Genomic DNA, 23629 nt, shown 5'->3' on the forward strand with positions numbered 1-23629 from the left:
AGAGTGTATCCGATGAGGGGATGGGCGACAGAGTTATAAACACAGACGAGGGTGAGGGATCGATGGGGGATGGGACAATGAAGACACTGATGAAGCTAGTAGACGAGAATATGGGCGCTATGAAGGAGGATCACAAGCGAGGAGATAGTGGCAGTCGACGTGTTGGGCAACACAATCCGTAGATCGTCGACGTGGAAAGGAAAAGCGTCCGTAATAAATTATAAAGCAACGGCGATGGGTTGAATATAAGAAGATGGTTGTGATGTTCGTCCTGCCGCCGGAGCCAAGAAGAAGCCGCGATGTCGTTGATCTTGTCGGGCCATAGCCGAGGGACGGTTGTACCAAGCGAATAACAAAGTGCCGGACCTGCTCAGTATCCCTCTTGTTCTTCTGACATGCTGGCGCGTAGCAATCAACACTGGATGTGCCGGGACCACAAACCCATCTAGACACCATGGAAAATCCGCAGCGACCGAGTCACTCCCTTCTCCTACCCTCCGCCCCCATCTCGGTCGCACCATGGCGTGCTACATACAAACGTAAAACGGGTCGAACCGAAACCATTTACCAGAGATCGCCCTCCCGGCCGCGAGTGGTTCCACGTTGCTGGCCAACAGCACCAGGGGCACCCGCTTGCTGGGCCTGACGGGTGTGGGACCGGAGCCTACACAAGCCATGTCAGTGAATTCAAACAGTAAGCGGTGGAATGGGTTCAAACCTACATCCTGTCGCTCGCACGGTGTTCATCTTCCTCCTGAACGACCTTCCTCCTGCCAGTAGTGGCCTTCTGGCTGGTACCAGCGCTGCCATCATCGGCAGCACCGCGCTGGACGCTCCAATCGAAGACATAATCGTACTGGAAGCCCTCACGGACAAAGAGGTCACGGAAGAGCTTGCGTAGGTAGGAGTAGTCGGGCTTGTCGTCGAAACGAAGGGCCCGAGTGTAGTTTAAGAAGATACCAAATTCATTAGGGAAACCACGGCAAAGAAGGTCGGTGGGAGTCGTCATCTTCTTCTCCATGATGCGGTCGTACTTCTGTTTCTTGGTCGCCGCCTTAAGACCCTGCCAGGGGAGGGCGCCGCGGAGGAAGTACATCAGAACGTAAGCAAGGGATTCGAGATCGTCGCGGCGAGATTGCTCGACGCCCAAGTGGGTGTTGATCGAGGTATAACGGGCGGTACCGGTGAGGTTCTTGTTCTCCCTGTACGGGATGTGCAGGTGGGTCTTGGGGTCGCGGAACTTCTTGGCAAGACCAAAGTCAATAACATTGACCTGGTTGCCTCGCTTGCCGATGCCCATCAGGAAGTTGTCGGGCTTGATGTCACGGTGAATGAAGTTGCGGGAATGGATGTATTCAATACGAGAGATCTGATTTTATGGGTAAACGGACTGCCATCAACAACCGGGAAGAAGGGACATACAAGCTGATCTGCGAGCAGCAGGACGGTTTTCAGGCTGAACTTGCGGTTGCAGAAGTTGAAAAGATCTTCGAGAGAAGGGCCAAGGAGATCGAGGACCATTGCGTTGTAGTCGCATTCAGTACCAAACCACCTCACGAACGGTACACCGACGCCCCCAGCAAGAGTCTTGTAGACCTTTGACTCATACTCCAGCTGGGGGTGCTTGGCTTTGACAGACTCGAGCTTGATGGCGACTTCCTCGCCGGAGATGATGTTGATCCCGAGGTAAATGTCACCTGAAGAAAACATGAGAGCAAGCAACAGCTGACGACCTCTGGGACGCACCGAAGGATCCTGAACCGATCTTCTTTCCCAGTCTATACTTGCCACCAACCCGGAGGTCAAGTCGGTGAGATGAGCTATCGGCCATGGGAATGAGATGGAAAGCTAGAGCAACGAGTTAGTAGGAGAAAGAAAGAATGGATGAAGGGAGGAGGAAGGGAGGAAGGAGTGGTTAAAAAGGACTGAGGGCATGTACATCAGACTCCGCCCAGGAGAGCGGTGGCTGACGAACCGCCGCAGAGCAGCACCACGTAACACCAGTCAGTAATCCCAGAAGCGGGAACATCTGTCCGGTTTGTTGCGAGAGGAAAGGATCCATAAGGCGTGGATTTCGCTCTCGCCCGCCCACGTCTGCATGAACGTGGTGGCCGCGAGGCCACAGGAACGATTTGACGCTCGTCGGAGTCGTCTCAAACGAAATAAAGCGGATGGATCAAAGCTCACCAGGTGTAGAAGTTGAAACTGGAAGATTGGGGTGAAATAACCAGCGAAGGGGGTAGTAAGAGGGAGGAGTGGAGTGGTGGGTTGGGGAGAGGAGTGCTTGGAGAGGAACAACAGTGAGGGTGCGTGAGAAAGAGGTGAACGGCAGGCAAAGGGCGCATGCGGAGTTTGAATCGTTTGATAATCGCCTGTTACTTATGCTACAAGTTAACGTCGCACTGCCGTCGCATTCCAAGCTCAGTCCGCTTCTCGTGTTCCCGCCTTCTCTCTTCTGCGCCACTTTTCATCTGCTTCGTGTCACCAGGCTTTCCTAGGGACACTTCCTCACCCCAGCTCCCCTCGGCTCAATGTCCGAGGACCCGTCTTATGAATCACTGTCTTGCAATTCACTTGTGTCCCCCGCTTGCTGTACAACTGTCCCTCGCCGTCTCATGGCTCCGTCCTTCCTTAACGTGAATCAGGATTAGGCGCGAGGCCCCGATCTGCTGCTCTTCCGCTCCATTTTAGCCTAAACACCTCGATGTTCTCTCTTACTCGCGTGTGACTCGCTTTATAACTCGATGGTTCGGTTCAGGCTCATATTAACCTGTCTCTGGATTGCTCTCAGTCACTGTACCCGAAGAACTTGACCGCGTACGTTTTTGGTGTCATAATCTAGGTCACTTGTTCCGCAGACGGTCACTACAGCTTGACTATAATCATCCTTGGTGACCTCGGAACTTGACGAATGCTCTGTGGCAACCACCTATCAACAAAGGACGTTGTCCTACCGGCTATAAAAAGTCTTCCATCTATCTTGACGGGACATCTACGTGTCTTCTAAGCGTGGATATCTTCCCCTCGCATGAGCACACACTCGCGCTCATAGTAACAAAGCCCTCCCGACATACTCAACCTCGAATGGTTTGTTAAGCAGTCTTCCTATATTATCGAGTATAATCAATCCATTCACAATTAGGGAACGTGTATTTCAGGCTGGAACGCATATTTGCTTTTGCAGTTTGGCTGTATCATAGGAGAGCTGTTTTACACACCATCTCCTCCAGTTCCCATCACCAGGCACCGTCAGGGCCCATGATGAAGATGGAATATTTAAAGACGTTGACTTAGTTGGATTAGTATCCAAGAAGCCCTGCAGGCATTGAAGCCATGGCAATGTATCCCACTGTGAAACATGGGCGTTATTCGCTTTGGCGCAAGCAGAGTTCATGCAGGGTCGACGAAGCGTAGAGCTCGTTATCTTGCGCGAACAGAGTGTACAAAGATAGCATCACGTCGGCGGACGGACTGGCCCCGTTGAGAAACGATTGGGCGCCAGCGGCAGGAGTTGGCCGCCGCGGAAAGCTGGCCGAGTGGATGCCGACGACCGTGGTTACCTGGTTTAGAACGTTGATCGCTGGTTATAGTTCTGCTTCCGAAACGGGTCCCAAGGCCGAAATTCCTTCCCCGCTTTCTTGTCTCGCCGTTGTCAGCTACCACCATCTTCTCACTCTCTGAGAGCTTCCTAGTCACTCTTTCTACCCGCCCTTCCTTCTCTACAACAACCTCGCTCATTCTGCTGGAAAAAAATCTCGTCTGGATACCCTCGGATCACCACCGACGATGGCGTACAACCAGCACAACGATCCTTACAACCAACATCACAATGCTCAATACTCGCATTTGAACGTCGCTCCCGAGTATCCTCCTGGTACAGCTTACGCGACTCCGCAAGAGTATGACCAACAATGGGACTCCAAGTCGGCCAAGTCTATAGGCAGCAGCCAATATCATGGCTCTCAAGCCCATCTCAACCCTCAGTACGAAATGAGCCAGGTCTCTCTTCACGGCGGCGCGCCTCCTGTTCCCACCATGAACTACGGCGCTTATCAGCCGGACTATCCTCCTCAGCCTCGACCTGGCATGCTCCAAGACATGGGTTCCGGTTACTCGATGGCCAGAGAAAAATTGATGAAGCGCAGGTCGGTTCGTCAAGTCGAGCTGCGGGACGGAAACCTGGTCCTCGACTTTCAAGCCCCTTCCCATATCGTTCCGAAGGGGATGACTGACGTGGAGGAAATGACAAAGATGCGATACACTGCTGCTACTTGCGACCCTGATGACTTTATGCGCCGGAAATATACTCTTCGCCCTTATCTGTATGGTCGCCGCACCGAATTGTTCATTGTCATGACTATGTATAACGAGGACGAAGTCCTCTTCGTGAAAACCATGAACGCGTGAGTATTCTGCTTATCATGACCAGTTAATCATACCCATAGTCCACAGCGTTATCAAGAATATAGCTCACCTCTGTGGTCGCACGAGGTCTAAGATGTGGGGACCCGAAGGATGGAAGAAGATTGTTGTGTGTGTCGTTTCCGATGGCCGAAACAAAGTCAACAAGCGGACTCTCCAAGTCCTTACATTGGTACATTCCAACCTCCTTTTGTTGTTATAATCTCTCAAGGAAGCATTTATAGATGGGCTGTTTCCAAGAAGGTGTCATGAAGGATGAAGTCGGCGGCAAGGACGTTACCGCTCATATATTCGAGTAAAAATTCTGGTTTTGTATTCCATCGTCGCAATTTAACCACGTCTAATAGGTTTACCACCAATGTCATTGTCACGGATACCGGTGAAGTGTCTCCAGGCTCTTGTCCAGTCCAGGTTCTCTTTTGTCTGAAGGAGCAAAACAAGAAGAAGCTGAACAGTCACCGTTGGTTCTTTAATGCCTTCGGGCCTCTGATCAAACCGAATGGTGAGAAGTGCATTTTGATCATCTCCTTGATTTCCTCCCTAAACTCTTACAGTCTGTGTGCTGCTTGATGTTGGCACCAAACCTACTGGTACTTCCATCTACGAGCTCTGGAAATGTCGGTCTCTCCTTAGTGTCCACTCTCTGCCGTGTTTTCTGACTATTTCCTAGGCTTCGATAAGCACAAAGGGGTCGGTGGCGCATGTGGAGAGTAAGTAAACACATCTTTCACGCCACAAGTACTGACACAGCTGGTAGGATTTGCGTCGACACTGGGAGAGGTTGTTCACTACTTCTCACAAGTCCTCTTGCGGCCTCTCAGAACTTTGAGGTAATAAGGATTGTTCGCTCTAGCTGTAGTACTCGATGCTCAGTATGTTTCCTTGGCACAGTACAAAATGTCCAATATCCTCGACAAGCCCTTAGAGGTAAAGCAATCACCACTTACTATGCAATCTTGCTTATCGCTGTTCAGAGTGTCTTCGGGTACATCAGTGTCTTGCCCGGTGCCTTCAGTGCATACAGATACAAGGCTTTACAAAATGGGCCTGATGGGAAAGGCCCTTTGGCCTCGTACTTCAAGGGTGAAACTATGCATGGAGGTGGCGCTGACGGTGCTGGATTGTTCGGTTCGTTGTGACTATCAATAACGCCACCGAAGACTAACTGAAACAACAGAACGAAACATGTATCTTGCGGAGGATCGGATTCTATGCTTTGAGATCGTCACCAAGAAGCGGGAGGGCTGGACGTAAGAATGGTCACTCCTTTGGTCCGCCGATACTAAATAGTACTGCAGGCTTAAGTATGTCAAGAGCGCCAAAGCCTCCACGGATGTCCCTACCTCCGTACGTGTCATCCGGTTTGTGTATCGTGTGGCCACTCACGCATTGGTATCAGATCCCGGAGTTTATCTCTCAGCGCCGTCGGTGGCTAAACGGTTCGCTGTTCGCCTCCTTCCACTCCACTATATTCTTTTGGAGGATTTGGACTTCTGGCCAGAACCCTATCCGGATGTTTATCCTCCAGATCGAATTCATCTACAACGCCGTGCAGCTCTTTTTCACTTGGACCTCTCTCGCAAACTTCTACTTGGCCTTCTTCTTCGTACGTTTGTCGCTCTATAATCCTTCATCGCACTCATTATGATGTAGCTGGTTTCGTCGGCCACAAATGCCAGCGGCAAGAACAACGCGTTCAACTTCCTTAGTGCGAGCGCTGGGAAAGATGTGTTCGAGATTTTCCTAAATGTTCGACGAAGTTATTGTCTTCTAGGTGCATTACTAACGTTCTTTGCAGTTGTACATCGCTCTCATCTTCGTTACCACGGTTTGTTCGCTCGGCAACCGTCCTCAAGTACGTCCAAAGGAATACACACATTCTCCCTATTCATTGACGACAATCTCTTGTAGGGTTCAAAGTGGATTTACGCACTCTCCATGATCTTGTTTGGACTTTGCAACGCTATCACGTTGTGGTGTGCTGGATACACTGTATACCTAAACGTGCCGCACACCGTGAACGGCTGGGAAGACTTCCCTCAGTAAGTGTTGCCACTACCCGAGTATGGGCCGCTATTAATTGCCTCTTAGTTTGGTGGCAACGAACAAAGCTTTGCAAGAAATTGTCATCTCACTTGCTGCTACCTACGGTCTCTACTTCGTTGCCTCATTCATGCACTTTGAGCCATGGCACATGTTCACTTCGTTCATCCAGTACATGTTCCTCCTTCCTAGCTGTAAGTGGTGCACCATTCGTTGGCTATTCCATGGTTAATCCCGGTTCCTTTAGATGTCAATATTCTCAGTCAGTGTAGCTCATCGCATCACCAGAACGATTCCCTCATAACAATTTTCTAACCCAGTGATGTACGCAATGTGTAACTTGCACGATGTCACCTGGTAAGTAGCCGAGACCATTCCTGACCCGTACGTGGACTTTGTCTCACATCTTTGTAGGGGTACGAAAGGTGACAATGGTGCTGCCAAAGACCTGGGTGGCGCTAAGAAGATCAAGGGTGATGACGGTAAAGAGGTCATGGAGGTCGAGGTTCCGACTGCTCGCGAGGACGTCGACCGCTTGTGGGCAGCATCCCGCAGCTCTCTCAAGATCAAGCCTCCTGAAGAAAAGGAGCATCGTGACGCTGCCACCAAACAAGCTGACCACGACAGAAACAGCCGGACGAATGTCGTTCTTGCTTGGATCGGAACCAACATGTATGTTCCAACATAGGTCTGATTAATAGCATGAACTTATACAATGGCTATCACAGGATCATGATCATTGTATTCACTTCGACTGCGTTTTTGAACTGGGTAAACAAGCATGTAGAGACTACCCAAGGGTCAGACTTCAACCCCTACCTCAGCTTCCTCTTCATCGCACTGTACGTTCCAATCTCCTTTTTTTACAGTTGCTGGTACTCACCACCTCGATGACAGTGCTGGCCTCTCCGCTATTCGCTTTGTGTGCTCCGCCCTATACCTAGTATTCCGACTTTTTGGTTTCTGATTTGACACAACCTGGAGTTGCAAACAGTCATCATCGGGAGAGTCGATCTCTCAAGTGGATGTTTGAATATGTACGAAGGGATAATTTACTGGTTAAAGATGTACTTTTACATACTTTCGTTCTGTGTCTGCAATTAAATTTACGTTTGTTTTTGTTCCTTCCAATTGCAACCCTTGGACATGATGCAACTTTTTAGTTCGCGTTACGTTGTGTTGCAATTGCAATGATCATGATGCGCGCTTTCTTGGCTTCAATATTATTACACTGCTTGCTATTCTGGGATGCTTCCGCATACGGCGTGTACCCTGAGCGCGCAGCGCACGACATAGTATTGACGCAGCGAACCTGAATATTGAACACCGACCACAATCTCATACAGGGGAACTATTGCCTCTTCTCAACTCTGGAACTACTGTGGGCGACTGAGATAGTCCGTGCCTCCGCGCGGGCTTACTGAATGTCATCATCAACTGCTCAAGCCCAGCAGGCCGACGGAAGGTCAAATGCCGGACCAAGAGATAGTTCCCTGCGAGCCAACGAAAGAGGTGAGTACGTGGTCAGATACAGCATCGTAGATAAAGCGACAGATTCTGGTGATCAGCTCAGCAGCTGATTAATTCAGACCCCAAATACAAGAAGTACACCCAACAAGTGGAGAAATGCCTGAACGCGTTCGACAATGTTCACGAATGGGCGGATTGCATCTCTTTTCTAAAGCAACTACTGAAGGTGAAACCCCTTTCATGACGTGTTACCAGGCACTTATCGAGAGGTTATAGACGTTTCAATCGTACATGCAGTTCAAGGAGATCCCACACAAGCTAATAGTGGCAAAGCGGTTATCCCAATGTCTTAATCCTGCCCTTCCTGCCGGTGTCCACCAGAGAGCTCTCGATGTCTACATTCACATAATGTCGGTGCAAGGGGTGAGCCGCAGAGGGTCTCCTACTTGAATTCTGACCTCTAACGGCCCGGCAGACTGAAGGGCTGAAGTATGATCTCGCACTATGGTCTTCAGGATTGTTCCCCTTCTTCGAATACGCGTCGACATCAGTGAAGGTGAGTCATGGTAAAGCCTACGTTTGAGCGCTGCCGATACTCGTTTGAAGCCCACTCTACTGAACATCTATGATACGCACTACCTGCCGCTCCAAGCAAACTTACGACCAGTCATGAAATCTTTCATCCTTGCCTTGCTTCCAGGGCTAGAGGAAGAAACGGGAGAATTCTTTGACAAAGTGAGGGCGCCCCTAACATCATTGAGAATGTCCGCTTATTTATGCAGGTAATGAGTTTGCTCGATCGACTGTCAGGCACTGTCAACCCGGTTTTCTTCATCCAGAATATATGGCTAATCATGTTGACAATGCCATCCGCTCGAGGTACATCCCTAAACTTCCTATCTCGTCGTCTGCCCCGACTCCAATCAAACGAAGGTAGGTTCAATCCGTCAATGCTGTTGCCCTTACCTGACACGTATCAGATATCACACAAATTGTTGGACGAGATGTTGGTTTGATGTTTCGTGCGTTCGCTGCGGCGCTCGAGGATGACAACCTGCTGGTGCGGAGAAGTGGTCTTGACCTCTTGCTTCAATGTATGCGCCTCGACAGTGCCGCTCTTAAACGGGTATCGCAGGACGACCGTGTCATCCTTATGAGAGCTGCTACGGGTGTTGTGTTACGGCGGGATCTATCCCTGAACAGGCGACTTTATGCGTGGCTTCTTGGAGCTGACGAGAAGAGCGACGCGCAGATTGCATATTTACGAGGGAATGGTTTGGATCTTCTCAAAGACACCCTTCTGGTACGCTATTTAAGCAAGTATTTTGAGAGGCAATTTTTCATTCACGCTTTTCAGACCGAGATGTTGTTGCCTTCTACAGAATACTCTGAATCGCGTCCTTTCAAGGTGTTTATCTCACTACTGGACAAATGGGAGATTGGCTCTCCGCTCACGGAGGTCCTCGTGTATGATTCCCTCAAAGCGCTGAAATCGCATATGGAAAGCAGCAATGACAACAAGGGCGATGTGCGGCCTTCACTCATGTATCAGTGGGAACCTAACTTGATGTTCGATTTGTTCAGATTGTCATGACTGCAAATTCACTGTATGAGGCTATTGACCCCAGTATTCTTTGGAAACACCTTCTAGCATCGATTGTCAATAACGTCATCGGTGAGGAAGTCAGTTTTGAGGTATCGTGAAGTTCAAATAAGTCGTTAAATGTGAATGCTGATGGCGTGCAGGCAATTGATATGACCATCTTCGTTCTGAGGACCTTCTCTGACCACGAGGATGATCTGAGGAGAATTCACCTTCCTGTGATTTTTGCTGCTATTGTAGATGCCATAAGAGTAAGAGTGCTTGTCCCGCCTGAGATTGACGGCGCTAACCTAATCTGAACCATATAGTTTGATATTCTCCAAGATCAGACTAGGATTGCACGCACTGCTATTGCTAAAGCTTTCATGCTGCTAGAGGAACTTCTTCACCACCTGAACCCTGATGGACTCCTCAGCAGGCCTAATTTGACTGAATCGCAGCAAGACCTCGTCACGACCCTGAGCTCTCTTTCCTATGCGTACGCATTCTATGGTATTGAGGCGCCGGTTCAAACGTCCCGCAACGATGAGACGACATTACCCCTGGCGACTGTCCTATGCTACACCCTATCATTAAGCCACTTGTGTGCTCAAGGTCTCCTGAGTCAGAGTGGCGACTCGAGATATTTCAGAGATGTCATCAATCGCGTCTTACCCTTTCTTGCGGAGCTCGTTCGTCTAGTCAGCAAAGCGAAGGTCACCGCTGTTAAGCTATCATGGGATTCGTCTGAATGGCTGAGCAGTATCCTCGGTGTACTCCATACGGCGGTTAGTCACTGGGCTTTGAGATAAGAGCATACTTCTGAACCACACATAGGATTCAGACTTTGTGACCGTAGATAATATCGTCTCAGTGGTCATTCTCCTTCACCAGACTCAGCAAATACAACCCAAGCTGAATATAGATGAAAGAGCCACAATGTCTGGCATGGTAAAGACGGTGAGGCTCTGGAGTCTTGATATTCTTGGTGTTGTTCGCTAAAATCTGCTGCAGCTCTTCAGATTCCTACGTCAGGACTACTCGATCTACCATGTCCGTGCTGTCAATCTTGTATGGGCTCTTGAGGCGGCGACCAAGCAGCCTCACGTTGAGTCTATCATCTCCCGAAGCATGACTAGTCTCGAGTCTAGAAATGTTCAAGATGCGTACGAGGCTTTCGGAGTCCTTTGGCGACTGACAGGTGGGTGCACTTGATTAGTTATGCAGCATGTACTTAGCCCTCAGCAGAAGACGACGTTTTACCAGGCGTTAGACTGAAGGTCCCAATGATGATTGTGCTGGAAACTCTCAAAAATGACAGTCCATCGCTGCGCCGAGTCGGCGAGACTTGGATGCGCTGTAGTCTCAAGTCGTATTCCAGGTGAGGAGCTACGCATAGTACTTGGAACTCGTAGTCTAAATTAAATCTAGGGTTCTAGATCCTCTCCTACATGACTTGCTCGATCCTTCTATACGGCGCTCTCCTCACACTTTCATAGTCAACGACCGCAAGATTCAAGGATACGTATACGACAGGTCGTTTGATCAGCGTTATGTCAATCACCTCCTGGAAGTACTATATGCCATTCTTCAGTTTGGTGGTCAAGGGTTCAGCAAGGCAACCAGGTCAACACCTATCAAACGAACATATTACGAAGGGTTGGCCTCAAGGCTGACTGCTGGTTTGTCTTTCTTATTCCGATACCTCAGTTGATCCTGATGAGCTGCATCAGGCAGATTTGATATGGAGGGCACTTACATGGATGTGATCGTGGACATGCTTTCCCGGTAAGCAAGATCTCTGTATGTTCGCAATTATGTCTACTAAATATTTTCGAAATAGTTTTTTGCAGTCAGAACCAAAGATGCCCCATGGTCAGACCATGCAACTTCTGAATGTGTCAACGCACACATCATCAGTCGACATACTCCAGGCTATCGTCTCACGAGGTGATATTGATGTTTTGGCTGTCGAGACGATTCAGCCTGCTGTCATTGGAAAGCTGTATGCATGCGTACATATGAAACACTTCGACATGCAAAACAAACTTCTTCACTTCCTTCACTCTTTGATCTCCATCTCCGTTTCGCGAACAGTCGACGAAGGTCATGATAGCAACGGAGCTTCACAAGGCTCGACAAGCAACTACGCCGTTAACCCTCTCCTCATCCATACCATCACCGATGGTATCTCTATCCAAAGCAACCGTTCTCTCCTGCAACATTGGCTTGACTTTGTCATGATGACCGTTCCCCAGTTCCAACCGGCTCTCCGAGTTCTGGTCTCTCCAGTTATCGAATGCCTCACTCGGCAACTGCGTGTGGAGTTGGTCAACATCAAAGCACAAGGATCTAGCGCCACCACACGCGTTGCCAATGACGCGGAATTTACTATGCTTTTGAACGCACTAGAACGACTTGTGGTATTGCATATGGGTGCAAAGGATGATATGCGTTCTGACGAAGATGCTGTTGTTCAAGAGAAACCCGTCCATGAAAGTGGTGGGCTCTTCGGTTATGTCACGACTGTATTTGCGGCGGAAAACCCCAGCTCATCGGAGGACCAAGTGGGTGTAAGTGAGACTTCATACAAATATGTACAGGACGTTCTTGCTCATGGCTTTGTAGAACCGATCTCCTGGATTTAAGTACCTTTATGATGGTGTCCGTGTTCTCTTAGCCCTATGGAGGAATCTTGTATGGAACGATTCACAGGAGTGGAGCCCAGAAAAGGACTCCTTAGCCCTGGTCTATCATCGGACACGGACTCGCTGTCGAAGAGCCTTTGAGCATTTCTTCCACGTGCAACCGGTTGAACTATTGGAATGTGTCATCGACTGGTGGGACAGAGAACCTCTAGACCCCGCAAATCCCTTGGAGGATGACACTGTCTTTGAACTTGTTGATGTTCTGATAGCCAACGCTCAGACAGCTGTTCACATGCTTTGTGAATGTATCTTGTCTCGCACGCCGAGCTCGTCGGAACGAGGAAAGAGAAATGTTGCGAACCCCAATCTGTGAGTATCATCATAGACTTCTCCGCGAGTAACCTTCTGAACCTTGATGATGTCAAGCTCGGATGTCATTCTCTTCAGGTTTTTGGAACAATACTTGGGCCGATTGGAAGGCCCTATTGCCCTCCAAGTGTGGGGAAGGTTCTTATCACTGACCAAGGAAGTAGCGAGCAGTACTCGAGAGTTTAAGATGCAATTCTTCCTGTTGTTGAAGTAAGTGCTATTATTTACTCGCAGAGGACTTGCGCTCAGAAAAACAGGTGTTTCTCGGTCTTGGCACGAAAAGTAATGCTGACGACGGCATCAGAGGATAAGAGACTGAAGAAAGACCTTCAAGTAAGTCTACATACTATCTTGCCAGCCCCGTCTTGATTGTCTATCAGGAGACGTACAGTCGATTATTAGACTCATGTGTAACATTCGTCGGAAGAACATCCGACCAAACATCATGGGTCAGGCGTCCGTTGAAAGATGCACTCAACAATGGTCGTGAATCCCCTCTGCCCCGAATCGGTGCGTGACTGTTTTGTTGTTCAAAGCGAGGCTCGACGGGTTGATCCTATCCATCATAGCGTCTGATTCGAGATTGAATGAGAAGGACAATGTGAATGCCAGCTCCACTTCACTCACCGAGACAAAATACATAGGGTGGAATTCCGACCTGACATCGCAGGTAAAGGTTGCCTGTGCGGCTGTATCGGTGTCGTTGATTTTGTCCATTTTAGATCTGCTCGTTCATAGCAGAAGTTGGTCTCCCGAACATTCGGACCTTCCTGGTTGATAATGACAAGATCACGAACACTTGTAATAATATTGTCTACTATATCGTCACCCCGGCTGTCAAGGCAAAAGCAAAGTACGTAAGGATGTGCCTTACTCAGATAGATGATTAACATCCACTCGTAGGCCGCTGGATGTAGATCCCATGCTCATCGATATCCTTCGGGAAATGACTAAGATCCCGGCGGCACTCAAAGTCTGGCGTAGCTCCGTCGCAGACATGCTGTACGACAGCCGGTTGTTCACGTCGAGCCACGTTTTGGCAAAGAAATGGAGGCCTATCGTCAAGGTATTGTTTGACACTGACAAGACAGCCTTTTCGGAGCTTATGGGTAGGGCTTTATCCGCGTTTTCGAGTGCATGTGAACTGAAATTTTTACATAGGCAAAATTGTCGCAACTCCATCGAGCAATATTTTCACGAATCGTGATCAGGAAATGCTTCTGCGTGCGATGAACCTGCGTCGGCTTGCTTTCGTCCTCTTCGCTGGCGAGAAAAATCATTACCTGACACAACTTCCAACTGTGCAAGAGAAGTTGGTCGATGTCCTGCGCAATGTTACTTCGCCGCTCGTACAAAGCGAGGTATTCTTGTGTATTCGGGTGCTGCTATGCCGGCTGTCCCCGCATAATTTGACAAGCTTCTGGCCGGTAGTTCTGACTGAGTTGGTGAGCGAGCTCATCCCTCCGGCTACCTTCTTCACCCATCTCTCCTGTTTAGTATCGAGTGTTTGACCAAGCGCTGGTCAACGTTCCTGCCGACGGCTCAGAGGACCTCCAGCTTCTCCTCGCCGTTTCGAAATGTTTGGATATTCTTTTGACGCTTCAAACAGAGGAATTCCAAGTGTAAGCACCATTATTTTTGTTACCCAAACCGCGACCCATTGACATATCTTTAGGCATCAATGGATTTTCATCACGGATACTGTCGACGCTGTTTATCGTCAAGACGACTGGGTTCCTCAAGGAATGCTTGACCAACTGTCCGAAGCTGTTGGCGCCCTGCCCCTTCCTGAAGCCAAGGTAACAACCAACTTGTACACTTTCCGCATTGCTAACCCACATCGCAGCAGGCACGACCGACCTCACAACTACCCGACGAGGAAGAGCCACAGGCAGCAATCTATCCAACGTATGGTGACTCGAGAACGGCGAGACAACCCATGCTCGTAAAGATGCGGCAGATTGACAGCGCGCGGGATTTACTTCCATTCTTTTCACATGTAAGCATCGCGTCGTACGAGGGAGTCTATGCATGCGGTAGCAATGTGGACTGGAGTGTAGTAGAGGAAGGGATCTTGCGAGACATGTTTGATAGTCGGTGACAATCCGACAGCTGGATACTGCCAACGTAGACGATATATACGCTCATAATTCTCATTCGGACATTTGTGCAACTTTGGATTTCTTGGACTTCATGATCGTCGATGCATATGTCTGGATTTCTATAGTAACATGCACGAGTTTGTGCTCCATATATTAACAAAGGACGACGACAACGAAGCAGAGGGTATGTACGTGTAGATAATGGGCACATCGACAATAATACCAATAACGAATGGACGTATACAGATGACTTAGAAATCGCCCCAGTTTCGGCGGAATTTGTACTGCAAAAATGTGTGAGCTTCCGAGAGTCAACATCACAGTAAAGTCATGTCTTACCTTGTAAGGAACGTTCTTCCTGCATCACCAGAAGGAAACATCAGAAACCATGACATAGCCGAACAAGCTGGTACGTACCGCAGTTTCTCTTGTGGCGATTTGGGTTGCTTGTAGCCCTGAGACCCAGAACCCCACTCAGCCTGACCTTCAAGTTCCTTGTGGAGATCACGGAAGCGAACGCTTGGGTCCTGCTTTTCGGGAGGCTGCTCCCGCTGGAACTTGGGCTTATCGCTCTCCGCCTGCTCAGCTTCCTGTTGAGCCTTTCGCTCTTGGACAAAGGGCTGCTGGCCTGCAACCTTGACAACAGCCTCGGGGTTCTGTACCTTTGAACCATAGTACATTGTGCCGGCGGCCTGAGCGGCTGCCTCAGCCTCCTCGTGTGCGCGGAGGGCCTCCTCCACGGTGACACCCTGGAATTTGGCCTCGCGCTCGGCTTCTTTAAGTTCGATGCCCTCATGCGCGGCGAAGTGCTCGAGATCCTCTGCGTGGACATAGGATTCGTCGGTCTGAGTGTCAGGGGTGCCGTGAAATTGTTCTGTGGAGCGTTAGTATCAGTTGACTGCACCAAAGTATGCGAGAGGGGTGCAAGCTACCTTCGTGGTGGAGGAAGAACTCTGCCAAAGCGAGGGTCAGGCACGCAGCACGACGAGAGAAGAAAGGGTCATACCGCTCTCGACATCGTAGTGGTGACCCTCAGCGCCAATATCATCAAAGTTGGGAAGACCTTTGAGACCTGCGGCGGAGAACTCCTCGGGGGTGATCACACCGTCCTTGTTCGAGTCGACCAGCTTCAGCACAGTGTCAACGACGAGGTCAGCCTTCTTTTGGTGCTCGATTTCGTCCTGTGGTAGGATGAGAAAAGGTCGGACGGGAGGGCTGGATGGCTGTCATTCGTACCTTGGATGTCTTCTGCGAGTAGACATGATGAACCCCATAGATTGCCTCTATCTCTTCACGGTCCCAACTTCCATCTCTGATTGTGACTGTGAATTAGGTGTCCGGAGAGCGTGTGCCGGCCAACACACCTGTTTAGGTCATGAAGCTGGAAAAAGCTCTCCAAATCGAACTGGTCGCTATCACGGAGTGTTAGAAGGGCACATTGCGTCTTACATGTGTCTTACATGTGGTGCTCAGAGGCCATCTAATGGGGTAGAGTTTTTGTCAGACAGGAAAGTCATGAAAAGGCGTGGTGCGATCTCGTACGTGTCTAATGGCATACGCCGCGCCCTCGAGATTGGGGTTGTCATTAGCGTGTTCGTGTCCGCCATGAGCGTGTACTGCGGTGCTGGCCAGCAGCAACGAAAGGGCAGCGAAAGACTTCATTTGTACAAGCGAGAGTGCAAGTGCAAGGACTGCGAACGGCTAAGTGTACTCCGTGACAGACTGAGCTTGGGACTTGAAACCTCTGGCCAGCCAGTTACCCTGAGTATTGTTCCCGGCGGAAGCTCATCATCATGTGACCGTAGAAAAGACAAAAGCTGCTGACTAAGCATTTAAGTGCCGTCGGTCCGAATAAAAATGCCATGATCAAAACGTTGCTCGGGGCACTCTCGGGGCCTTGAAGAAGATTGAGTCAAAAGCGACAAGAGTGCTATTCCGACAACGTTTCATCGCGACATAGAGCCATACGAAACGCTGTTCATCGGTCTTCTGCCTTGTTATCCTCCATTTTCACACTGAGTAAGGGATGATACTGTCATCGGCCCGTGGGCCCAGTCATAAGGAGTGTTTACCGATGCGGGTCCCCTCTGAAGCTCGATTTGCCGATGGCCGAGGTTTTGGTGCAGTGTTCGCTGGCCAATCAAATCTCCAGAAGGAAGGTTGTGTTACCCCGAGCGCCCGGGAATCTTCTATCAAACTCCGAGTGGATAGGCCCTCGTTTGGTCCCCCCTTGAACGTCTCATACCATATTCTCCTTTGGACGGGTCAGAAAATAAATGGAAATAAATGTAAGACTGATTGGCTGCCTTCATTGAGCTCGGGCGGTCTGATTCATCAGAGTGCATAGTCATCGCGGGCCCGCAGAACCGTAAACGGGCTCCGATTAACGCAGGAATGCGTCCAGACTCGTTTGCAAATTGTGATTGTCTCCGCTGAGTAAACGATGGCATGACACCCTACGGCATGAGAATTTCGTCATGAACCATGATTTTCCTTTATTATATATACCCTCCGGGTAGGGAGGTCTTATTCTCCGTACCCCTCGCCTTCACCTTGCCCATCCCGTCATGGATCCGGAGAAGGCTGTCAAGGAGCAGGGGCCTACAGACCCTTATGTCTCCCCGGGCATCGACGTCGAAGAGGCAAAGAATACTTTTAATGAGCTCGCTCGTCAACTCTCCAGACAATCTCAGTCTAGACCTGCTTCGTCAACCTCTACCGCAAATGCCAACCTCGATCCAGAGAAAGGCGGAAGCGATGTGGACGAAACTTTCGATCTTCGCGAGTACCTCACCTCGTCCAACGACGCGAACCAGCAAGCTGGCATCAAGCATAAGCACGTTGGTGTCACATGGGAGGATATGGAGGTCAAGGTGGTCGGAGGTGCAGATGCCAAGGTGAGATGCGTTTCGTGGGCACAACATCATCGGTACTGATGGTAGTCTCTTTTAGTTCTATATCCCTACATTCGGAGGTTTGTCATCATATGATGTTCACCAGGTTCCCATCGCTAACGCCATTTCAGACGCCGTAATCAATTTCTTCTTGTCTCCGATATGGTGGATTATGGGTTTCATTACTGTCTATATGTTTCCGAACAAAACAGTTCCGACTCGGCCTATTTTACACAAGTGCGATTTTGTTTCTAGCTTCTTGATCGTTCTTGCTGACATGCGCACAGATCGTCTGGCGTTCTTAAGCCTGGGGAAATGTGCTTGGTTCTTGGCTGCCCTGGGTCTGGTTGCACAACGTTCCTGAAGGCTATCGCAAACCAACGCGAGGACTACGCCGCTGTCGAGGGTGACGTTCGTTACGCCGGTATTGATGCGAAGGAGATGGCCAAACTTTACAAGGGCGAAGTTGTCTACAATCAAGAGGGTTAGTTTGATTGCTGATATTCATGTCCAATCATGACCTGACATTCGGCTCCTAGATGACATTCATATTGCAACCTTGACTGTGGCTCAGACCCTCGGTTTTGCACTCTCGACGAAAACCCCTGGTCCCAAAGGCCGTCTACCGGGTGTCTCAAGAAAGGAATTTGATTCTCAGGTCCAGGAGGCTCTTTTAAAGATGCTGAACATTTCCCATACTCATCAAACCTTGGTTGGCGACGAGTTCGTCCGCGGTGTTTCTGGCGGTGAGCGTAAGCGTGTCAGCATTGCTGAGATGATGGCTACCCGCGCTCGTGTACAATGCTGGGATAATTCGACTCGCGGTCTAGATGCTTCCACCGCGCTCGATTTCGCGAAGAGTTTGCGTGTTATGACTGACGTACTTGGCCAGACCGTCTTCGTGACTTTGTAAGTTTATACTGTATCTACCTTATGCGTCACAGGGGCTGACGGTTATTCTAGATACCAGGCTGGCGAAGGTATCTACGACCAGTTCGATAAGGTTCTCGTGCTCGACGAGGGACGACAGGTCTTCTTTGGTCCGCCGTCTGAGGCTCGCAAGTACTTTGAAGATTTGGGCTACAAGGCCCTTCCCCGCCAGAGCACACCCGATTATCTGACCGGCTGCACGGACTCGAATGAACGCCAGTTCGCTCCTGGTCGCTCCGAGCGCGATACACCATCGACGCCCGAAGCTCTCGAGAGCGCGTTCACAACCTCTCGCTTGCACGATGGTATGATGGACACGCTGCAGAAATATAAGGGCAAGATGGAGACCGAGAAGAGGGACCAGGAGATTTTCCGTGCCGCTGTGCTGGACGATAAGAAGCGCGGTGTGTCGAAGAAGAGTCCATATACCATCGGCTTTTCGGGACAGGTTAAGTCTCTGACGATTCGGCAGTTCCGTGTGCGTCTCCAGGATCGATTCCAGCTGTATACTAGCTTCGGCATGTCGACTATTCTTGCTTTGATCATCGGTGGCGGCTTCTTCGATCTACCCACCACTGCAGCTGGAGGTTTCACTCGTGGTGGTGTCATCTTTTCGGGCATGTTGACGATCTGCTTGGATGCCTTCGGTGAAATGCCCACGCAAATGGTCGGGCGCCCGGTGGTTAAGAAGCAGACAGAATACGGGCTATTCCGTCCCTCTGCCGTTGTAATGGGGAACATTTTCGCTGATCTTCCGTTCTCCGCAAGTCGGGTGTTCATCTTCAACGTTATCATCTACTTTATGTCTGGTCTCTCCCGTACCGCGGGCGGGTTCTGGACGTTCCACCTGTTCGTCTACATGGCATATCTCATCATGCAGGGCTTCTTCCGTACCTTCGGTCTCCTCTGTGCCAACTTCGACAGTGCCTTCCGTCTCGCGACGTTCTTCGTTCCGAACATCATTGTATATGCCGGCTATATGATTCCGACATTCAACATGAAACGATGGTTGTTCTGGATCTACTACATCAACCCGGTGTCTTATGCTTTCGGTGGCGCAATGGAAAATGAATTCATGAGGATCGATGTAAGATTTTGTTCATTCACATTTTATATCACGGATTGATGAATTTGCAGATGACATGCGATGGCAGCTACGTCGTGCCCCGCAATGGCCCAGGCGTCACCAAGTATCCGTAAGTGTCTGCTTCGTGTAAACGGCATGCAATTTCTAATCGATATATGAATAGCGATACTGTCGGTCCTAACCAGGCCTGCACTCTCTACGGTTCAACCCCTGGAAGCAACATCGTCAACGGCGCCTCGTATCTTGAAGCTGGTTATGCTCTGAATGTTGCCGACCTGTGGCGCCGCAACTTTGTCGTACTCTTCGCTTTCTTGATCTTCTTCCAGCTCACGCAGATTGTTGCAATCGAGTACCTCCAACCGAAGTTACCGAGCAGTTCTGCCAACATTTATGCGAAGGAGAACAGTGATACGAAAAGGCGCAACGAGATCCTACGCGAGCACAAGGCCGAGCGCGTTCGCCACAGGCATGAGAAGAAGGAAGAAGACGATGTACTCCGCGAAGAGTAAGGAATACCTTACGAGACATTCATGCTGTCCTGACATCCTGTTTTTAGTAGGCAATCGTTCGAAGATCGTAAGACCTTCACCTGGGAGAACCTCAACTATCACGTTCCTGTCCCAGGCGGTCAGCGTAGGCTGCTGCACGACGTCTGTGGATATGTCAAACCTGGTACACTAACTGCTCTCATGGGTGCATCGGGTGCCGGCAAGACAACTTGCTTGGATGTGTTAGCTCAGCGTAAGAACATCGGTATTATTACTGGCGATGTCTTGGTTGAAGGGCGCCCCTTGGGTTCTGATTTTGCTCGCGGAACTGCTTATGGTAAGTAGACACTCGCTAGAATCCTCGCCGCGGCTGATGTGCTCCAAACAGCTGAGCAGATGGATGTTCATGAGGGCACCGCGACGGTTCGTGAAGCCATGCGCTTCTCTGCTTACCTGCGTCAGCCCGCCGAAATCCCCATCGAGGAGAAGGACCAGTATGTCGAAGAGATGATCGAGCTGCTTGAGCTCCAGGACCTATCCGAGGCTCTCGTTTTCTCTCTCAATGTTGAAGCCCGCAAACGCCTGACGATCGGTGTCGAGCTTGCCTCCAAACCCGCCTTGTTGTTGTTCTTGGACGAGCCTACTTCCGGTTTGGATGCTCAGTCTGCCTGGAACTTGGTGCGCTTCCTCCGCAAGCTCGCTGAGCAGGGCCAGGCCATCCTTTGCACGATCCATCAGCCGTCCAGTCTTCTTTTCGAGAGCTTCGACCGCCTCCTCCTGCTCGAGTCGGGCGGTGAGACCGTCTACTTTGGTGATATTGGCAAGGACGCGCAGACTATTCGGGAGTACTTCGCACGCAACGGCGCTCAGTGCCCTTCCAACGTTAACATGGCCGAGTACATGCTGGATGCTATCGGTGCCGGACTAGCACCCCGTGTTGGACCTCGCGATTGGAAGGACATCTGGCTCGATTCGCCTGAGTATGCAGAGACCAAGGCTGAGCTCAAGCGCATACAAGAGCATGCTTTGGCCAAGCCGCCTCCTCAGCAAGGGAAGAAGGCGACATACGCCACTTCGTTCTTGTACCAGCTCAAGGTCGTTGCGCAGCGCAACAATGTCGCTCTCTGGCGTTCTCCCGACTATGTGTTCAGTCGCCTCTTCGTCCATGCGTTCATCTCGCTCTTTGTCTCGCTGTCATTCCTTCAGCTTGGAAACAGTGTTCGTGACCTGCAGTACCGTGTCTTTGGAATGTGAGTACAACCCATCACTAGCCGGTATGCCTGTTTAATTGATGAGATTTGCAGCTTCTGGCTTGTCGTCTTGCCCGCTATCGTCATGACTCAGCTCGAGCCTCTGTTCATTTTCAACAGACGTGAGTATTCTTAAGTCTTGTTTAAGAGCTAATACTGAACGCGAACCAGGGGTCTTCATTCGCGAGGCGTCGAGTCGTATCTACTCGCCTTATGTCTTCGCCATTGCCCAGCTCGCTGGCGAGATCCCGTACTCCATACTCTGCGCTGTCGTGTACTGGGTTCTCATGGTGTACCCCATGGGCTTTGGCAAGGGCTCTGCGGGTCTCAATGGTACTGGCTTCCAGCTTCTCGTTGTCATCTTCATGGAGCTCTTTGGCGTGACCATTGGTCAGCTCATCGGTGCCCTCTCGCCCAGTGTCCAGATCGCTGTGTTGTTCAACCCCTTCGTCGGCGTGGTGTTCTCCATGTTCTGCGGTGTTACCATTCCCTACCCCACCTTGATTCCTTTCTGGAAGGACTGGTTATACGAGCTTGTGCCATATACGCGCACCGTGGCTGCAATGATTGCTACCGAGCTTCAGTGAGACCATTATTACTCCTATTAAGCGAGGACAAACTGACCATTCTGCCCAGTGGTCTCGTCATTCGCTGCAATCCCGACGAATATGCCATCTTTAGTCCTCCAAGCGGCCAGACGTGCTATGCTTGGGCTGACGACTTCGTAAATGCGTTTGGCGGGTATCTCAACAACCCCAATGCTACCGATGCATGCCAGTATTGCCAGTACTCTGTAAGCTCTCTCAATAGCCGCGAGAAAAATGTGTTCTGACCGCTTTCAAAGGTTGGAGACCAGTTCTTCTTACCCCTGAACATCTCGTTTGACAATCGTTGGCGAGATGTATGGATAATATTTGCCTACTTCATCTTCAACTTCATAGTCACAACACGTACGTCCGCTCTCTTGTTCACTTATGGAACGCATACTGACATACCTTTCGTAGTTGCATCACGCTTCCTTCGCTATGCTAAGCGGTGATCAAAGCTTTTATGGCGCTTGGATGCTTCTTTTGTCTGTTCTCACACATTCAGCTACACTAATCACGACATCGACGGATACTTAGACAACACGGATACCACGACGCAGGTTGTAGTTACGGCTCACAACTTTCACGCTGGCATAAATGGGAAGCAATCTGTTAATATCTAGATGCACACATTAGTTTATAATTTTTAGACGACACCAATGGTATTAGATGTCTTCACGTTCATTCACAGTTCGATCATTTGGCCTGCAAGTGCTCCAAGCTAAATACCCCCTCAACGACCATGAGGTTCATTGACAATGACTACATATTCCTACGAAAATCTTCTGATGGAAGTGTACAATATTTGGGATAGAAAATTGGCCTAGCACATCTCCCGACAGCATTTGCGTCCACCGATGCCACTCCCACACGTACGCTGTCTGATGAATGGTTTGGTACGGGAGGCGCATGAATATGTCACCCAAGGACCCCCCAAAACGCCAAGCTCTTTTGGCTCGGCTTACTTTAACCGAAATCAACCAATGCATCGATATAATCCATTGTCCAAGTTCGTTGATAGTCTAGCCGGCTCTCCGCTGTCGACAGACTTCGAAGAGTATTGGTACGACGTTGGCTATATAAGCTCAACGCTCAGTTTTGTGATGAGTGTTGGAACTGGCAGAGGTCAATCGGACAGTATTAAATCATGACAGGGAAGTGCTCACGATATCCCGTAGTTGTGCTTGAGCATCGTTGAATTGCTTCTCGAGAAACTTGCCCTGCGGCAAATGTAAGATAATTTCGTGCTTCATACGCACATGGGCATACCTTCTTCTTCAAGTTGTTAATATCATCGGTGAGCTCTTTCTCCTGATTGTTGAGGTCTTGTTCCATGGTCTGCCGAGGGACCATCATAAACCTGATACAGTAAAGTTATGTTCATGGGGAATAGCAAGATAGCTCACATTTTACCGACACCCTGATACATGTTAACGTCGCCCTCGATCCCTTGTATTTCATTGATAGTCAACTGAAGAATGCGCCGTTCGCGTTCCTTGGCCGCAGATTGCTGACGTGAAAGGTTCAGCGCGCGCTGAGAAGATATAGCAGTCTGTTGTATCTGAACCAGGATCTATCACAGTACTCATGAGCTTGATCACCACAGGATGCAGCAAGTTTGTGTACTTTTCTGAGCGTGTCATCGGATAGCGAGGCCATCTTGGTCAACGTCAATTGCAAAGACGTCTTGGGCCCAGATGATTGCCTTCAGGAAAGGGGCGCGCGACCGGAGTTTGAATTTATTCTCTTCGGAACGC

The 23629-nt window shown here is 49.9% G+C and overlaps 5 protein-coding genes across 5 annotated transcripts; 3 read left to right on the top strand and 2 right to left on the bottom strand.

The window, feature by feature from the left end:
• Nucleotides 1–718: 718 nt before the first annotated feature.
• Nucleotides 719–1831, bottom strand: CONPUDRAFT_44516 (kinase-like protein; the record flags this gene model as incomplete). The annotated part of the gene is made up of 3 exons (XM_007764257.1): nucleotides 719–1369; nucleotides 1423–1697; nucleotides 1747–1831. 3 exons carry the CDS (start codon nucleotides 1829–1831, stop codon nucleotides 719–721), a joined length of 1011 nt encoding a protein of 336 aa, XP_007762447.1.
• Nucleotides 1832–3711: 1880 nt separating this feature from the next.
• On the top strand, nucleotides 3712–7589 carry CONPUDRAFT_79246 (glycosyltransferase family 2 protein). The gene is made up of 21 exons (XM_007764640.1): nucleotides 3712–4403; nucleotides 4453–4594; nucleotides 4647–4717; nucleotides 4770–4924; nucleotides 4977–5039; nucleotides 5093–5132; nucleotides 5180–5252; nucleotides 5314–5349; nucleotides 5397–5550; nucleotides 5600–5672; nucleotides 5721–5769; nucleotides 5822–6028; nucleotides 6076–6171; nucleotides 6221–6277; nucleotides 6334–6464; nucleotides 6514–6659; nucleotides 6713–6727; nucleotides 6786–6822; nucleotides 6880–7137; nucleotides 7194–7307; nucleotides 7363–7589. The coding sequence occupies exons 1-21, from the start codon at nucleotides 3787–3789 to the stop codon at nucleotides 7430–7432; spliced, it is 2604 nt and encodes an 867-aa protein (XP_007762830.1). The 5' UTR covers nucleotides 3712–3786; the 3' UTR covers nucleotides 7433–7589.
• Nucleotides 7590–7805: 216 nt separating this feature from the next.
• On the top strand, nucleotides 7806–16374 carry CONPUDRAFT_79247 (uncharacterized protein). The gene is made up of 36 exons (XM_007764641.1): nucleotides 7806–7977; nucleotides 8034–8161; nucleotides 8212–8358; nucleotides 8411–8491; nucleotides 8542–8670; nucleotides 8718–8868; nucleotides 8916–9238; nucleotides 9293–9463; nucleotides 9520–9630; nucleotides 9682–9789; nucleotides 9847–10305; nucleotides 10355–10477; nucleotides 10532–10718; nucleotides 10766–10898; nucleotides 10949–11199; nucleotides 11251–11305; nucleotides 11361–12090; nucleotides 12146–12534; nucleotides 12592–12744; nucleotides 12792–12867; nucleotides 12915–13044; nucleotides 13104–13204; nucleotides 13257–13387; nucleotides 13438–13643; nucleotides 13696–13979; nucleotides 14032–14156; nucleotides 14210–14333; nucleotides 14381–14922; nucleotides 14978–14994; nucleotides 15054–15512; nucleotides 15571–15589; nucleotides 15643–15817; nucleotides 15873–15948; nucleotides 16001–16048; nucleotides 16097–16116; nucleotides 16179–16374. Exons 1-28 carry the CDS (start codon nucleotides 7890–7892, stop codon nucleotides 14633–14635), a joined length of 5349 nt encoding a protein of 1782 aa, XP_007762831.1. The 5' UTR covers nucleotides 7806–7889; the 3' UTR covers nucleotides 14636–14922; nucleotides 14978–14994; nucleotides 15054–15512; nucleotides 15571–15589; nucleotides 15643–15817; nucleotides 15873–15948; nucleotides 16001–16048; nucleotides 16097–16116; nucleotides 16179–16374.
• Nucleotides 16375–17203: 829 nt separating this feature from the next.
• On the top strand, nucleotides 17204–22324 carry CONPUDRAFT_149117 (pleiotropic drug resistance ABC transporter; the record flags this gene model as incomplete). Its single annotated transcript, XM_007765493.1, has 15 exons — nucleotides 17204–17533; nucleotides 17589–17610; nucleotides 17662–17767; nucleotides 17818–18014; nucleotides 18070–18439; nucleotides 18494–19547; nucleotides 19598–19656; nucleotides 19711–20052; nucleotides 20107–20372; nucleotides 20424–21285; nucleotides 21340–21407; nucleotides 21457–21868; nucleotides 21922–22078; nucleotides 22130–22235; nucleotides 22290–22324. The coding sequence occupies 15 exons, from the start codon at nucleotides 17204–17206 to the stop codon at nucleotides 22322–22324; spliced, it is 4386 nt and encodes a 1461-aa protein (XP_007763683.1).
• A 252-nt stretch (nucleotides 22325–22576) lies between these two features.
• On the bottom strand, nucleotides 22577–23595 carry CONPUDRAFT_96299 (Prefoldin). Its single transcript, XM_007765494.1, has 5 exons — nucleotides 23499–23595; nucleotides 23279–23445; nucleotides 23142–23232; nucleotides 23039–23092; nucleotides 22577–22988 (listed from the first exon to the last, which is right to left on the bottom strand). The coding sequence occupies exons 1-5, from the start codon at nucleotides 23529–23531 to the stop codon at nucleotides 22965–22967; spliced, it is 369 nt and encodes a 122-aa protein (XP_007763684.1). The 5' UTR covers nucleotides 23532–23595; the 3' UTR covers nucleotides 22577–22964.
• Nucleotides 23596–23629: the final 34 nt, after the last annotated feature.

The sequence above is a fragment of the Coniophora puteana genome (genome assembly GCF_000271625.1).
Source record: "Coniophora puteana RWD-64-598 SS2 unplaced genomic scaffold CONPUscaffold_1, whole genome shotgun sequence".
Lineage (NCBI taxonomy): Eukaryota > Fungi > Basidiomycota > Agaricomycetes > Boletales > Coniophoraceae > Coniophora > Coniophora puteana.